Source organism: Gobius niger, assembly GCF_951799975.1.
Source record: "Gobius niger genome assembly, chromosome: 13".
Classification (NCBI taxonomy): domain Eukaryota; kingdom Metazoa; phylum Chordata; class Actinopteri; order Gobiiformes; family Gobiidae; genus Gobius; species Gobius niger.
This window is the reverse complement of record NC_136864.1, coordinates 28,668,971-28,686,848: the sequence shown is the minus strand read 5'-3', so window position 1 is coordinate 28,686,848 and position 17,878 is coordinate 28,668,971. Positions and strand designations below refer to the sequence as shown.

The window sequence follows — 17,878 nt, the reverse complement described above, 5'->3', positions numbered from 1 at the left end:
TTCACTTTTTAAAGGTGCATTATGTCATTTTGTTCAGGTCGAGACACGGCAGGTGAAAGTATTTTTCACGCAGTGGTCGAGGTGGAGATTTTTAGCCAGTTTCCTTCCTTAAAGGGACTGTATGGAGTTTAAAAATGTTAAAATGATGTATTTTCCTCCCCTACATGTTCCAGCCATGTCCTAGTGCAGGGGTAGGCAAGTTTTCTTAGCGGAGGGACGATTTTCTTTATTGTAAATAGGCCGAGGGCCGAAGGCGTTTATTATTATGATTATTAGCCCAAAGTGAAGCACAACACTGGAAAAATGACCATTTTAAATGAGATAAATGACTGATAAATTCTATGTTGAATTTGAGTCGGTTTGAACTAATCCAAGATACAAATACCAATGGAACAAGAATAAAACCCACTTGAAATCAGACAAATAATTGTTTTTCCTTTGAAATGACACAAAATGATCTGAATTAAGAGAATAACTACTACTAGAGGTTTTATCTCATCTAAGACCAGACCAAATCTACTCAAGCCTTGGATTTAATCTCTTAATTCAAGTAGATTAATGTCATTTCTTCCTTAAAACGATTATTCTTTTTCCAGTGCACTTCCTTCAAATTCCAGTGTTGTACATAATATATGACCTCATTGGGTTATTGGGATATGACAGTATTTCTACCTTTTTTTCCTCCCATTTAACTCTAATAATGTTAAAAGTACTTTCTGATTTGTGTAATAATGTTTCTCAAAATCATCTTGAGGGCCAGAGGTTCTGTGCTGAACGGCCGGATTTGGCCCTCGGGCCTGATGTTGCCTACCCCTGTCCTAGTGTGTAGAAGGAGCCCAGACCTGTTCACCACAACTGCCTCTAAAATCCTGCCCTGTCACTCAAAAAGTTGTCAGAATTGCCGTTATGCATGAGCTTAATATAGAAGCTGCAGTTACACGTATGACCTGAGGCGGCAGTAGTGAGTATAAAATGGCCAACTTGCATCTAGCCCCTTTAAAGGAACAGGCCACTGTTTTTACACACTGAGATGTTCTTGCCTGAGCCGAGACGAGTTGATGCGTAACTGTTTGGTCTTTGTGCATGCGCTCAGTCACGCAAAAAGACCAAAGATGTTGTTAGCATATTGCCTCTCCCAGCATATTCCTATGGACCCAAGCAGGGGTGAACATAGAAGCGACCACACTCTTCCACGTTTTTTTTCGACATCCGCGCAGTAATATCTTCACTCCTAAAGAATTCTGAGGATATTACTGCACGGACGCCGATGTACTCCAAAGGTGTTATTACGCCTTATAATATAGTGTTATATTTAAGATTTTGCTAAAGATTGTCCACAGCTTTTTTTAGTTTTGACCATTTTTGTGATGTGCCGACCATTTCTATGTCAATGAGAAATGAGTCAAACTGCTATACGTTTGTTAAGTGGTGACGTCACAGCTTTATTTCCGGGTCCGCAAATGTGCGAGAAACTACAAAAAACTCTTTAATACCACAATCAATATTTCTGAAACTCAACGGAGAGTTACTGAACATACTTATTTATCAGGCCCATCAGCCAAAAATGCCGCACCTACTGCTATAAAAGTAATATTTACCTAAATCAGTGCTTCCGGGTTAGCGGAGAAAAATGCTAACTGCGCAGCAGCTACGCTAACCCCGGAAGTAGTGACTTTAGCAAATATTACTTTTTTAGCAGTAGGTGCGACATTTTTGGCTGATGAGTCTGAGAAATAAGTAGGTTCAGTAACTCTCCGCTGAGTTTCAGAAATATTGATGGTTGTTTTTAAGAGTTTTTAATGTTTTTTTCTCACATATTTGCCGGTCTGCTAGTACCCGGAAGAGGAAGTGGTGACGTCACACTTAACAAACGTATGGAACTTTACCTCGATGTCACTTCCTGTCAGCAGCTTTAAAAGTCAAATAACTTTTCTTCCCAAAATCTTTAATTTGCTGCTTCACTGAAATAAAATGATAATTATTTTTTACAACAGATGTTCTCTCTCTAAATAAGTCATATTTTCAAAAGTATTAAAACCTGTCACATGCATAAGCTCTATTGACTACACTGGTCTGATTTTTCCAAAATTTCAAGCATTAAATTTGTTTCCAGCAGGCATTAAATCTGAAAATCTTAGATTATAATGACATTGCTTGATGTTTTAGGCCATAAACCTGACAAATGTGACTTAATTCCTCTCTTTTAATAATGATAAATGTGTACATTTGCTGCGTTGGGGCATTAAAATATTGCACTAGGGCATGAAAAAACCTTGAATTTAATTTGCTTCTACCTGTATTAACCTCGCTATCGATACTAACAACGCAGTGACTAATGAAAAACACACGGTGCTGCTGCAAACTTTCAAACACTTATAGCAGAGTTAAAAACAAACTGTTTAATTGCTAAGTTTTGAGACTCAGCTGTGACTGAATCAGCAGCAAACACAGTATGTTGCTAAAAGTCCACTCTCATACTGGTCAATTTGGATGAATAAACATTTCTATATTATCAGCATGTTCAGCCTGTTTTCATTACAAATGGCTGTGTTTGGAATATACTGTAGCTTCATACTTCTTATATTATGCTTTATTAGGCTCCTCAACAGAAAGTGTCTCCTGTTGACTCCTCCCTCTTGCTGCTGCGATCACAATAACAGTTGTTGTTTTTTCTTGATCACAAAGGGGGCGGGCTGCACCGCGCTGGTGGTGGCAGTGGTGGCCAGAAAACTGGAGCTGACCAAGGCTGAGAAGCATGTCCACAACTTCATGATGGACACTCAACTCTGCAAACGAGTGAGTCCCGGCTGCTGCCCACGCAACCACAACGACGATCTGTAACGGGTCCAAAGACGTCGCCTTCATTGTTAGAATCAGAAAAGACTGTCATTTCCTGAGTTCTGAGGGCTGTTGAAACAATTCAGAAATTGGATCCACTTGACCTTGGAAAACATTAGCAATGGCCAGAGTTATAATGTGTTTACACTTTTAGGCTCCAGGCTACTTCCATCTTTTTACAGAAGTGATGAATAGTTTGATAGTTGCCTTCATAATGTGATGATCAAGTAGAGATGTTTTGAGAGCTGTCCGTGGTGCTGAAATGTCTGACACTGCCGGGGGGGCTCAAAAGTAGACTTACAGTTGTGCCACACATTTTATTTCATCTTTTAAGGCATATTAAAGCTAATACGTTACAATCTTGATTTTCAATAACATTTTTCAAACTCTTTTTTTTTTTTTTTGCTTTTTCATTACTGTTTTTGTCGCCTTTGTTGTCGTTTTTTGTCACATTTTTGTAACTTTTTTTTGTAGCTTTCTGGTTGCTTTTTTGTTGCATCCTATTTGCATTCTTTCTTTCCAGAAGCTTTTCGATTTGAGCAATGCCGAACCGGAGAAAATGTAACGTGGGGTTTAAGAGGTTAATACGTAAGCTACATAAAGAAATGAAACCTTAACCAAGCACATTTTCTCTAGATCAACTTTACCCAAATCTAAAAGCTTCCGGACTAGATCTTTCAGGCCACTTAGGCCAGAGTAACGTGAAAACCTCTCAAAACTGATTGTGATTTGTCACGTTGTGGTTTTGTTGCTTTTGTTGCTTTTTTTCTCTTGGTTTTGCCACATTTTTGTCAGGTTTTTGTCTCTCTTTTGTTGCCTCTTTGTTCCCTTTGTCACTTTTTGTCATTACTTTTTTTGTGTTTTCATCCTCGTTTTCGTTTTCAAGAAGCCTTTAGATTGGGGTAAAGTCAAACTAGAGAATATGTGCTCGGTTAAGAGGTTAAAATTGCAACTAGATTCAAATTCGATTAATGTACAGCCCTAATCAACATTATTGATTTCCATTATCTCCCCTTAACTCGACATCGGAATGTGAGGAACATTGTGTGGAAGTTCAGGTTTTCTGCGGGACTTTATAAAGCATTAAATGAATGACTTTTGTCCTTAAATCAGGTTAGATTCAAATTCAAACCTTCATAAACCTGTTTAAACCTTGTAGCTTTGCCAGCAAGAGGGGAAAAGTAAGAACACCGTTTGGAATTTCTCACATTTCTGCCTAAATTGGTCATAAAATGTGGTCTGATAGGACAGCGTGACATAAGTGAGTACACCCTTAGATTCAATAACTGGCTGACCCTCCTTTGGCAGCAATAACTTCATCCAGACGTTTCCTGTAGTTGCAGATTAGACGTGCACAACGATCAGGAAGAATCTCAGACCAATCCTCTTTTCTAAAACTGTTGCAGTTCAGCGAGATTCCTGGGTTCACTTACTTATTCCACGCTGTCCTGTGAATGTTTACATATTATGGCCAATAAAAATATGTCAATGTTTGGGTGGTATTAGTTTAAGCAGAGACTGTTCAATTATTCTTGTGACTTTAATGAAGATCACACTTCAAAAAGTAAATATCAAGCATTGGCTTAAATGACTTAAAGCAGTACTAAGTAACTTGTTTACCTTAATAAATCCTCTCCGTAGTCCCTGTGGGGGTAATACAAGTGTTTATGGGATGATTGGAGGGTCTTTCATCTCCCCCTGGTGTCTCTGGACAGAAAACCATGTTTGCAACTTGACTGCCACCAGTGCAGAGCAAGCAATACACACTAATGGAATCACGAAGAAGAAGCTAACATGCTAACGGGCAAAGCTAGCTGCGGGCTAACGTCACTTTAAACAGTATTTACAGCCAAGTTTGAGTGAAAACAAATATTTCCATTGTGTAATTGGATGCACAATATCCCTCTCTCCCTTCGCCTTTCCTGTCAGCGTAGTATTTACTCTCCAAGACAATTAATAAGTTAAAAAAATCGTAACTTGCTGCTACACCTGCAGTTGCGCTTATGGCCTCTAGGGGGAAGAGTTACTTAGTGCTGCTTTAAATTGAGGAAATGCGTCTTGTTTTGAGGGGTTTTCACTCATTTAGACCTTTTTCCTGATCTGATTATTTTGCTAGTTTGATGACATTTCAGACTGGTTCTGTGGTAAAAAATCGCTTGACATAAGAAAGTGAAACTGCCAATGGGACAAGACCATTTTTCTTACCCCATTGGCAGAGAAACTTACTTGAAATAACGGCGAAATGTATAGAAACGAGTCAGAAACATCTCAGAGCAAGTGAAATGATCTAGGTCAAATGCCTCACTTCATCTCAACTAGTCAAAATAACAACAAATTAGGATTATTATGCTCAAATTGATACTTCTAAACTAATCTAGTAAATTACTTTTTGCAGTGCAGACCACATTTTATGACAAATTTAGGCAGAAATATAACAAATCCCAAACGTTGTACTCACTTTTTCCTCCCACTTTTTCCTCCCTCTGTGTAAAACATGTTTGCTTTTGTGGTTATTCCCAAACTAATAACCAACACTAAGTATCATGTTTTGGTGAGAGAGTGGCCCGGCAGATTGTAAGCTCTCTCTGTGTCTTGTTGAACTCTTCCCTCAGGTAAAGAACACAGCTGCCAATGTACTCAGGGAAACATGGCTCATCTACAAACACACCAAGCTGGTGAAGAAGATCGACCACGCCAAGGTGCGCAAACACCAGCGCAAGTTCCTCCAAGCCATTCACCAGTAAGTCGGCCCTCTCGGTTCACTCACTGTGAATATGATTGTATCGTAATGTTATGGCTGATGTATGAACTGTCTTCACTTTTGCCCCTTTCAGCGGACTGCACTGAATCATTGTTTGCAGATAATGTGGATGGTGGTCTAAAGGAGTTATTCAGAGTAAGGCTGCGTTCAATATAGAATAACTCCGCCCTAGATACTAAACATGATCTTAGACCTATTTCCCACGGCAGGATTTTGCCCTCTTTCAGCTGAAAACTCCCTGCTTCAATTTGCTTCAAACTTGAGGGCCCAGAATAAAGTGTCTTCTTTTGCATTGATCCTCAGAGTACACTTTAAAGAAGTCCCACCCTTGTCCCCAGAGCCCGAAAACTGGCCTTTAAGGCCTTTCAACAGCCATAAAATCACTATACTTTCTTTCGTCCTCTTTTTTTTTACTTTAAAAAGCTCAGGATCATTAAACTATGTCCAGGTTTTTTTTTCTTTATTGCATCTTGGGATGAGTTAAAGATTTATTTTGTTTTTTGTTCTTCTGTAGAGGCAGATTTTCATAAAAACCCACACTCTTAACCCTAGAGCCAAAAAGAGCCGTGTTTCCACTGGCAGAAGCTTCACAGCCCAGTGCCTGGTCAACCTGGTGGGGCGAGCTTTTCCACTGCAGAGGCCAGGGCCAAACCGGTCTGACCAGGTATAAGTTTTGGCTCTGACCTCTGGCTGTGGCCAAAGTGCTGAACCGAGACTAATGTGACGTGAACAGACGCTGGCCTCTGATTGGCCAAACGAGAGAGTGGACCGCCCTCACTATTAACATACAGCTTATGCCCCAAAAGGGGATTTTGCTGATATTAGCATGTAGCCGCTGTTAGCACAACTTTAGCTGGTATAACAGGCATAACATTTGCATGTTGCTGACCTTCATAGTTCGTAGTTTAGCTGTTTCTTTCCTCTAGTATTTGCCTTGGCACCTCTGAATGATTTCATAACCCCACCAGAAGGCAGCATTTGTCCATATTTATTCTCATCGCGGCTTACAAAACATTTAATGACGATCTGTACAGCGTACAAATCTGTGGGGGCACCGCCCACAACAACTGCGGCTGTGTCGTGTGGTGGAAACACAAGCGTACACGCTTGTGAGTAGAGTCGATACGTTTCAGAGCGAGTAGACCGCGGTCTGCGCTGTAGAACCATGTTCAGTGGAAAGACGGCTAAAGTGGCCTCTACTTTTAACGGCTACAAAATCATTTTTCTTTCTTTTCTTTTTACTCAGACTGCTGTATGCTGTTTAGAAATCACAACAAAAAGTGACTTCACCTTTAAATGGCCATAAAATCACCCTACTTTCACAGTTGTGGAAGCCATATTGAATAGTAAAATAAAGCAAGCTCAGGTATTATTGACCACCATGCACTTTATCCTTTGCAGTTCTCTGTTACAGGTATGATGTGGTCACAGGTTGGACCGTCCAGATAAAGCTTGAGATAAACGCTAAATCAGGAAAATCAACTGTACTAATCGACTTCCTATTGTGTATACCGTTTGCCGCTTGCATACTCGTGACGACTCCTGCGTTCCAGCGCCCCCCCAGCCCACCCCCCCCTCCCCCCTGTTGTGCTCCTCCTCCCCCTCCCTCGCCCCTTCCTCCCCCCCCCCACCCCCCGCTTTACTGGTGACAGTGAATGTCGTGGGCTAAACCTGTACTTGTTTTGTCTTTGTGTTTTGCTCTATCACTGCAGAGCTCAGAAGTAAGTCTTTGTCTCCTAACTGTCCCTACCTCATCCTCCTCTCTCTCTCTCTCCTCTCTCTCTCTCTCCTCTCTCTCTCTCTCTCTCTCTCTCTCCCTCTCTCTCTCTCTCTCTCTCTCTGTCTCTCTCTCTCTCTCCCTCTCCCTCTCTCTCCATGTCGAAATGCATGAAAAAAAAACAAAAGACCAAAAGTGTCGCTGGAACTTGTTTTTTTGTTGGGTTTGGAGGTCCTATATTATGCTACACTCCGTTCCACCCGCTTTGATGTCATAAGGCGTTGTCCAGGAAGGGCCCCGTACCCCTTCAGCGTACGCGTCTCGATTATTTCAGCGCTCAAGTTGCCTTCAGTGTGATGCATCCCCCTCCATCTACACACTCTTTTTTTTTTTTCAGCCTCTCTCTTTAACTTGTTTCAGAACCGTTTTCCAGGCACTGAAACCAAGGCTGACTTGCTTTTAAGGCCAGACACAGCAGGTGAAAATAGAGATTTTTCCCGCACTGGTCAATGTGGAGATTTTTTAGCTAGTTTGATGCTTATTTAAGGCGAGACACTGCAGGTGAATAGGGAAAAAATTGAAATTTACAGATATCAATTTGAAACTTTTGCTGTCGATCACAAATACATTGCAAGTTTTCTGTCATTTTATCTTTTCATATAAGAACAAGGTGTTTTATGCCTAAAAATGCCCCAAATAATGGATATAGAGCTACATTCAAATGTATTTCATTGATAAATGAGCTACCAAGACTTTTTCAGAGGGGATTTTGGATTTCCTGTTTAGTTTTAAAATAAGCTGTTTTTTAGTAGAAAAATTTGTAAAAATGTAATTTTCGCCTTATTTTTTGACATTCAAAACTCAATAAATCAGGCTAGGGATTAAATAATAAAAAATCCCTCCGAAAAAATCTTCCAAATATTGTTCAGTCCAAGGCTGGAAAATTTGAAGTCTTTAGGTCCGACTGACGTGGACATAGTGTCGCCACAATGACAGAAAAATGTGTTTTGAGAAAAAGGCCTTTGAAATTGCGTTCTCCCATATAAGTCTATGGGGGAACATTGAATCAGCGCTTTATTTAAACATGTTATTGTGAAGATTAGGTATATTTTCTGTTTCCGGGTGAAAGCTTATATGTTCAGAGACCAATTTGGCCCAAAACCTGAAAACTGAAAAAAATGAGTTTTGCCTGTAGTGTCTCCCCTTAATGCCGTTTTATCGCTAGCGAGGCGGAGCTGTCAGGGATTCACAAATATAATATGATTTATTGAGCTTTTGAACTAGTAATAAACATATTGTGTTCATTATTGAGATTTCGTTGCTGAAAATATCGGCAATTTTGACCTTTTTTAGGCATAAAATGTCATTTTTTTCATATGAAAACATAACATTGCAGAAAACTTGCAATACATTTACTCTCATATTTATTTCAGTAATGGACAGCAGATGCTTCAAATTGATATTACCACATTTTATTCCCCCCCTCATTCACATGCAGCGTCCAGCCTTAACTCTTTTGCATACATGAAATGAAATACCAACGGCCAAATGTTCAAAAGTATTTTTTATGAAGTAAAAAACGGGAAAAGTATAATATAGGACCTTTAATTTCAGTGTGCCATCCGATCTCTCCCTCCTCTCCCCATCTCCTCTGAATGGGACACAGCAGCACATGTTTTGGAATGGTGTTGGGGGGGGGGGGTTTGCCTGTAGAGAATGTGGTTGTTTTTTTTTGAAACCATCTTGCACCCAATGCGCTTTGGAGATGTCCGACCATCCGACCGACGCACCGTATGCACCGCGTGGTTAATATAGCCACTGTGCGGGCTATATTAATAACCGCTCCATGCATCTGTTACTATGAGTTTGCAAAGACATCAACTCGAGAAGCTGCGCAAAAGGGGATCTCGAAGTAATGCCAGTTTAGAATATTCATTTATTCATTTTGGTTTGAGTGGTTTGCGATGAGTGCGATATCCAGTAAACTGTGGGAGCCAGGAATCAATCCGGGACATAATAAAGTATAAATGAGGAGTCACTTCCTGTCATTTGATATGTTTTAAATTATGTTTTTAATTAATTCAGTTGCACTTGGTTGTATAGTATTTTGGGCAAAAAAGAAAAAAAGAACAGTTAAGTACAGATACTCAAAAGCTCTACTTAATTTTGTGCAAAAAAAAATCATACTAAAATTGGTATCGAAGCTAGATATTTGACCAGATATCGATACTTTCTGTCCACTCCTCTGGGCTGAGCACTGGGCAGCCCCTACTCCTCTGCTACGCTCCAAAACTATAGCTAAAAGTACTTACTTAAACTCTGAGTAAAATTCTATAACTGAATGCATCCATTGTCAAAGTGTAGGATCCGATACTGGGGCTGTACTAGGTCGAAAGGAGCAGTCGTTTTTCTAGAAACTTTAGTATTAGCGAGTGTTGCTAATGTTAGCTCTGCGCCCATTCATTTCTATGGCTTAGCCTAGCGGCGTCGAGTGGTTTAACTGTTTCAGTTACGTTGGATATTAAGTCTTCTTTTCCCTAAAACTCCTCTGTTCTGCTCCAAAGTGTGACGGTCCAGTGTAGTAAATAGTCTATAGATATAGACGCCATCTCTGGAATCGCCCATATATGGTCATTTTTGAAAACAGTTAAGGGGGAAAACAATTTTGAAAAAATGTAAGTTTTCTCTAATTATTCAAAAACTACTGTAACAAATGCTGAATTATGAATATAGTTTTCTACTAAATAATGATACAAAGACATGGGGAGGAGCAAAGTGGTTCAACAGCCCATAAATACATGAATAACGGAGAATGCTAACTTGATGCTACATGTTAGCATTGGGCTAATGCTAACGGTTAGCTAGCGCTTGCTACAACTGCCGTTTTTTCACTTCTACTGAACAATCTGTTGCGACAAGATATCCATATGGGCCTGATTTACACTTGACTTTATTTATGTGATAAATAAGTTCATATTCCACCAGAAAATGGCTAAAAAGAATGGAAAATTGTGTTTCTCTAAAGATTCTATTTTCCCCCTCGGCGAAGCCACGCCCCCTTCTATGACGAGATGCCGTCTGTATCTATATTGTTGTGTATGTTACTGAGCATAACTTTAGCATTTGAATTTAATTAAAGAGAGCATTTATTACAATCATTTCTCATGAAAATGTATTGTACTGATAGTGGCCATCTTTAGTTAGTTAGTAACTGCACATAAGTGAATACAGTGGTAGTGCCCATAGACAAGACAAAACGTGTGTTGTTTTGCAGTGGAAGCTCTCGTTTCTTTTACCTTGTTTATTGTGTTGAAATGAGATTACGGCACAGTGAAGGCCACAGCGGGCCATTAGAAGGCGCACTAATAACAGGGAAAAGTCCACATGCTGTGATAATAAGATATATTGTATTTTTAGGAAAACTGCAGTTTGCTCTCACAGAGACACACCTGAACGTTTGCTGTTTAGCTGTTTACTATCGAGCAAAGACGAGTACTAACTTTCTCAGTGTATTAACAGGGCATTTTGTGTTTTATCTTTACCGTGGGCTATGTGAACTGGAAAGGTAGTGGAGTATCAAAAAAAAAGTTATTCAAGTAGGAGCACCACTACTTTTATTCTTGATTTTTTTTAATCTAGAATAAAATGTCAAAAAGGTTTGTACACTCATTTTTTATTTCTAATCCGGCCTTCACATCCGAGAACAACAATCAAAAACATCCTGGTCACTCAGAGTTTGCCATTTCCATGTTTGATGGCTAATGCTAACAGCAGGCTCTGGCTCCTTTTTGGCTAACTTCCTGGTGGCCAGTGTGGGGCAACAACTACTTCCTGTTCACAGTTTTAACTTGAAATTTAAAAAAAATAATACTATGATTAAAACTGACAGAAATGTGATTTTTTTTTCAAGAGAATTCCTTGCAATTGTGGCAATATTTTAACACGTTAGCGTCACATTTACATGAGCCTTTAGCTTGAACGCTAAAATACTTAGAAACACATTATTTACAGCCTGTGTAAAGTTTTTAACATTTTGCAAGTAATTATCTAATGGCGGTGACAAGAAAAGTTACTTGAGTGGCTGGATCTGCCCTGGGAATGTGTTTGGGCCTTGATTATGGCGGGAACATTCCCTCCGGAGAAAGCTAATGCTACAAGCTAAAGTTCTGAGAGAGAAATATGCACGAATAAAGTCAATTAAACCAGCATGTACATAAACCTTTTAACAATGATCACACACTAAGCCGGGCTTGACACATTTGTGGTTTATTGAAGACTTTTAATCAACAATGAGCTGTAGGCGACTGTAACAAGCTAACAAGGCTAACCTAGCCTAGCCACTTGTCGCCACAAATGATGTCCCTCTATTCAAGCGTATGGGCTGGATATAGGCTTAAATAGTGGGGAGATCCTGGCGTAGACCATGGGGGTATAGTTAAAGATCCACAGGACATGGCAGGAGTAAAGAGGGCCTAGTTAGCCCCAAAACAGCATTTTTCAGGCAAGAGCTCCGTCCAGGATGTGGCTGCGCTTCAGAACACACTCTGAGCTGACAGACGACCAGAGCGCCTTGACGCTCGGTGACATCGTGACAAGCGTCTGACTTCAATAAGCACAAGCGTCCAACTAGAGGCTTTGGGCACGTTTTTGAAGCCCGAGAAGCGTGCGGTCTGAATGCATGTTTTCTGCCACATATTCAAATACAGTGGGTTGAAAAAGTATCCGTACCCCTTTAACTTTACGACAATAGTCACGGGACAGTCAGCTGCAAATTCACGATCGGAAACTCTACAGAATGAATAACAGGCTCCAAAATTCTAAAAAGTTTACCAGAGTCGGCAGCTTGATAACAAACAGTACATAAGCTTTAATGTCATTTCCACATATCGATTTTTTTCATGAAGTCCTGTCCAAACATGCTTGTGATTCTGTTCTCCCAAACCCAGAACCTTCCTCTTCCTAGACTCGTCTTAGATATGATTCAACATTTCTTCAGCTGGAATGATATTCTGTTTTTGACAAACGTATAAACAGCGTGTTTGATTGGGAGCGCCTGGGTTGCCGCACTACATCCCAGTTTGCCGGCGCACACAATAGCTCCCCGATACTGTAACACAGAACACTAATAATCAACGCTTTGGTCCGTATCCCGCGACAACTAAAAAAAAAGAAGGCTTCCAGCGCGCGGAGACGGAGCGTGGAGGTTCCCGCCGCCGCCGCCGCCACACGCGAGCTGGCTCATTTGCACATGAAGAAATGCCCTTGGATGTCACCGCGCCTCATTGTTGGAGCCGGGGAGCTTCGGAGGCGCACTTCACAGGCGCGCCGGCTTCCCCCGCTCGGAGAGATGAGGTGATGAGGAGACGAGGGAAACACACGGAGCAGGGAGCATAGGAGGAGATGCTTTATGGAGACTTGCACTTTCAATTATAGGCAGTGATTGGGGGCTTTATCTGGAGCGGAAAAGTGGGTAATTGGAAGATTTCTTGGTTGAAAGGGAACTTATCATTCAAAATGTAAGCTTAGACACATTCTTCAGCATCGGTAGTTTACGTTACATACAGTGGGAACCAGATGTTTACATACACTTTATAAAAAGACACATTTGCGTTTTTTTTTTCTCACTGTCTGATATGAAACCAGAATTAACTTTTACTTTTTTAGGTCAGTTCGAATTTTCTAAATTATTTATTTTTGTCAAATGCCAGAAGAATGGGAGATAGAATTTTCAACACGGTTTTATATTACTTTTTAAGTTAAAGGGACTATAAGGAGTTTAAAAATGTTAAAATTAAGTATTTTCTTCCCCCTACATGTTCCAGCCATGTCCTAATGTGTAGAATGAGCTCAGACCTGTTCACCACAACTGCCTCTAAAATCCTGCACTGTCACTCAAAAATGTGTCACTTCGGCCCGAATTGCCGTCATGCACGAGCTTAATATAGAAGGTGCAGTTACACATATGGCCTGAGGTGGCAGTAGTGAGTATAAAATGGCGAACTTGCTTCCAGCCCCTTTAAGTTAAGTTATACTGTATTAATCTCTGTAGAGAAATGAGTTCTCTGCATTTGACCCGTCCTCAGTGTCGCATGGGGCGACCTGTAGGAGCAGTGAGCTGCCAGCGTGGGCCGGCGCTCGGGGACCCGTCTCCATGATGTGGAGCCAGGCTGGTGGTCAGAAACACCTGGCTGGAGGATTCACCTATTGCACATGTTTTTGTAACCGACCGCTAACCTACGCAGACACGGGGAGAACAGGCAAACTCCACACAGAGAGGCCCCGTCCAGGTGGGAATCGAACCCGGGACCTTCGAGCGGTGAGGCACGAGCGCTAACCGCTGCGCCACCTCGTCTACAAAACCGAACGTGAACATACATTTCATTTCAAAAAAGAGATGTCAAAAAAGTGACTACAACGCGAGGAGAAATATCCATTTAGATGAGTTTTATAGGCCTTAGCTTTCAAATGAGGCGTTACACTGGCCTATAGGATGGATATATGGATTTGGAGGTTAAGAGGTTAAGTTAACAACCACTGCCACTCTTTTTTTTATATACATAAACTCCTCATGTGTTAGAACTGTTGCTTCAGCCATTTTCACCATTAAAACTTTATACACTTTGCATAGCACAAGACCAGAGGTAGGCAATGTCAGGCCTGGGGGCCAAATTCGGCCCTCCAGCATAAAACCTTTGGCCCCCAAGAGAATTTTGAAGAAACATTTATTCATAAATCAGAGACCAAATACGTGAAAAGTACTTTAAAATTTGAAAAATATTGTCAATATTTTCACATGTCCCAGCAAAACACTGCATTAAGTCATATATTATGTATAGATGTAGAAAAAGGGTGCTTTACTTTGGGCTACAATTGTGAGTTTTGGCCCTTGGCGTTTTGGAAATGAAGAAAATCGGCCCTCCATGACACAAACTTGCCTTCCCCTACCATAGACTTAGCCCAAAGCTAAGCCTTCAAAGATAAATATAACAAAAACCAGTGTGGTTGAAAATACTTGATTCTCCTCAGAGTTGTCACGGGAATAAACTGTAGTGTTTGGAGCCAGGCTTTTCAGTGGTTTTTGACACGTGTAAAGTCCCCATCGGTTCCCATGTTTTTGTAAACCTTCTGGAGTCGGTCCTAGCGGTATCGCAGCAACGTCAGGAGCTCATTCCAAAGTTTAGGAGCAGAAAGTGAACAGAAGCGAAATACTACGCCCGATATTTTGTTTTTTAATGAGAGAACAACGTTATGACAAAATGCATTTAGTTTTCTTCTTCGGTAAATGTTTTCAGATTGTGTTGACCGCGGTGCTCCGTGAGAAAATGTCTGTCGGCTTCTGCGGTCGTTAGCATTACTAGCGAGCGATTCCACTGTTGAGGACACGCGGGTTTGCTAGTGTCTGCTGATATCCGATAGTGACCGGAGGAAAGGCCTTCCATTGTGCACGGTCTCTCACTGCACGCTGCTGACGGACCAGGGCATGTCATCTTTACTTTTACTTTTGGGTCAAGACATGCTTTTGATTTGACTGAAATGTAAACATTCAAGAGGTTGTCCTCAACAGAAGCATACTGCACTCCCCTGGGGAAGCACTGCATTTGTGTCAGAGCTAAAAAAAGAGCTAAAAAAGAAAGTTAGAACAAGATCTGGTTATTTCACTCGAAGTGTTGCGTAGAAGGAGTAGGTTGAAGTCGAGACTAGAACCCTTGCCCTGCTGCAATTTACTCAATTTATAAGTTTAGGATTTGCTCATCTGTTCCAGTTTTAGTGCAGAATAGGGATGGGCGATACCACATTTTTTGGAATCGATACGATACCGATACTTTTGGGGTAATTTTTGTCCATACCGATACCGGTCATTTCATATGGGTGAATGTATTTCAATCAATAAACATTTCTAAAACTGGTTATTTTATATAATTAACTGGTCAATTAAAATTATATTACTTTAACTGGTTAATTTAACAATACTAATGTGAAATTAAATACATAAACAACATTTTAAATGAATACTTAAATGACAAACAGAACCTAAGCCAGTGTGATATGCCCGGCTCAGTTCAATCCTTTGCTGTTGTGGACTGTTTTGGCTCAGAACAAAGGAATAAATCATCCTGTTTGGGTTGACAATTGATGCCCCGCCTTCTTTTTTCATTATGCAAATTAGTATTGATACTTTTTGCCCAATATCGATACTTAAAAAGTAGCCGTTTGGTATCGATATATCGATACTTTGGCATCGATCCGCCCATCCCTAGTGCAGAAGCTTTCAAAAGTTATCAACTGGACTGGCATCTGGAAAAACAGAGGCAGCTTGACCTAGAACTAAAGCAGAACCTATGAAAGATCAGCAAATCAATTATTCATGTATACCAATACCAATACAATACAATACCTGTTAGCATGTGTCACATAAACTAAGAGGCAGCAAATACTTTATAGCCACATACAGTACGTCATTGTTTGATGTCAAAGCACCGGTGTCATAGTATTAGACTGATCTAGCCATATAAGGTCTTTATTGCACATTATTGACCGGTTATGGTAATACTATGTTGATTTACACATTTATTTGATAAAATAACCAGTTCAAATCAGGGTTTTCGCGGGCTGTTAAAATTGCCAAACAAGCTGTACCAAAATCAAGGCCTTAAAGGTGCATTATGCAACTATTTATGTGGAGGAAAAAAAGTTGATATTTGTGCATGTTTGACCTTGCAGTGGCCGAGGCTATGCGAGTGGTCAGCGTGGCGACTTTACTTTTTCAATACGCTGGTCTCTACAACGCTCCAGGATCAATTGCTTTGTAGGTTGTCTGGCGAGAGGCTCCGTCAGCAGTGATAACGTTCCAAACAATGGATCCTGAAGCGTCCTAGAGATCCATGATGGAAAGTAAAGGCGCCACGCTGACCACTCATACGTCCACTGGGTCACCACGAGGTCAAACACGCACAAATAGCACCTTTTTTTTCCTGCATAATGCACCTTTAAATGTCTATAAAATGCCCTAAAATGGATTTAAACTTCAATTTATTTATTTTTGCTCAATTATTCTCACTTCAGAAGTAAGAACACAGAACACATTTACTTGTTTTGGCTAAAATTATACACAATTTCTCAGGCTCAATAGTTCCGATTTGCTTGTGAATACCACAGTTTCTCCTCATTCCTTTCGTTGATTGAAAGTTTGCAAGTCTTATGTACAGATTTTTTGCGTGGCTTGAAAGAAATAAAGTATTTGGACCTAAAATAGGGTTAAAAGTATTGATTTGTTTTGGTTTTGGTATTGGATAAAATGACCCCAAAAGGTAATCGGTATCGTATCAATTCCAAAACGCGCGGTATCGCCCATAATGACTAATTCCAATATGCGGTAATTATGTATTCATTTATTACGTTACAGAATAGTTCAATATATAATACAATATAATACAAAATCTCCCAGATGTTGTTCTAACGTTGAGAAAATCTCGCAGAGAAAGACGTATTTCGATCCGGTCCCTGCAGTATGCCTCTGTGATTTTGCATGTATTGGTTGATATTGCATTGACCCAAACCACCAACAGCTTGTTTTGAACTGGACTGTATTTATACATATATACAACGCCTCCTCCTCATATATATGTATACATACGGACGTTGAACTGGCACATATCTGTGATGCATGGAGGTTGCTCTCACTTTTGACCATAAGCCCTTCTGTAACTGTGGAAATCTCCTCTGACGATGTGTTTTCTTGCTCCTCCCTCTCGGTCCGTTCTGTCCGACTCTCTCTCCCCCGTTGCCCACGCCCCCACTTCCCACCTTGGCCCCGCCCCTTTCAGACTGCGCAGTGTGAAGATGGAGCAGCGGAAACTCAATGATCAGGCCAACACCTTGGTGGACCTGGCAAAGGTAAACTGGCTTTGATATCGCAGATGTTACGAGGTTGGAGTCTTCAAATGACCGGGCCGATACACGAAAACTGGTGCAAAGCTTCATGCCTTCAACAGATGCTTCCAGGCAACTGATAAGTGGGAAATATCCGAACTCCAACATGGAGAAATATCTACGGTTAAGCTCAGACAAGGGAAATACAAACGTTCTTGTGAGGTCGGTTATATTTCGAATTAAATGTGACCCAGTAATGAGACCCCATGGAGACTTCAAACTTCAGGAACTCAAAGAAACTTCAGAGAATCTTTACACAACACAGAGTACCAGTGTTAGGTCGTTGGGACTAAGAACTACAAAGATGTTTACCAACAGGTGAGACTAGCCGTTTAATAGAGAAGAGGGACTCCTCCTCAGTGGTCTATATCTAGTCTGTGGGCTGAGCGTAAAGGTTAGTGTCGCTGATGAAGCCTTTTGGATGAAGAGGTGGAACGTTCTGCAGGAGATGACTCAAGAACCTTCATTGAAGCCCTTTGGTGCACTATATTTTTCACAGCAACACAAAAAATGGCACACCATAGAAAAGTTGGTGCAATTCTTCTCCCAAAATCTCATTCTTATCCAATGACATTTCTAGCCCTTCCAAATGCACAAACCTTTTCTTTGGCCATTTGTGATCAGAAACAAGT

At 40.7% G+C, this 17,878-nt stretch overlaps 1 protein-coding gene across 1 annotated transcript in view; it reads left to right on the top strand.

The window, feature by feature from the left end:
• kcnn1a (potassium intermediate/small conductance calcium-activated channel, subfamily N, member 1a) overlaps window positions 1–17,878 on the top strand; it is a 114,859-nt gene that overhangs the window by 94,864 nt on the left and 2,117 nt on the right. Inside the window, exons 6-8 of the mRNA XM_079570127.1 lie at window positions 2,686–2,796; window positions 5,451–5,578; window positions 17,141–17,210. Coding sequence (XP_079426253.1) covers window positions 2,686–2,796; window positions 5,451–5,578; window positions 17,141–17,210 — 309 coding nt within the window. The remainder of the gene's footprint in view (window positions 1–2,685; window positions 2,797–5,450; window positions 5,579–17,140; window positions 17,211–17,878) is intronic.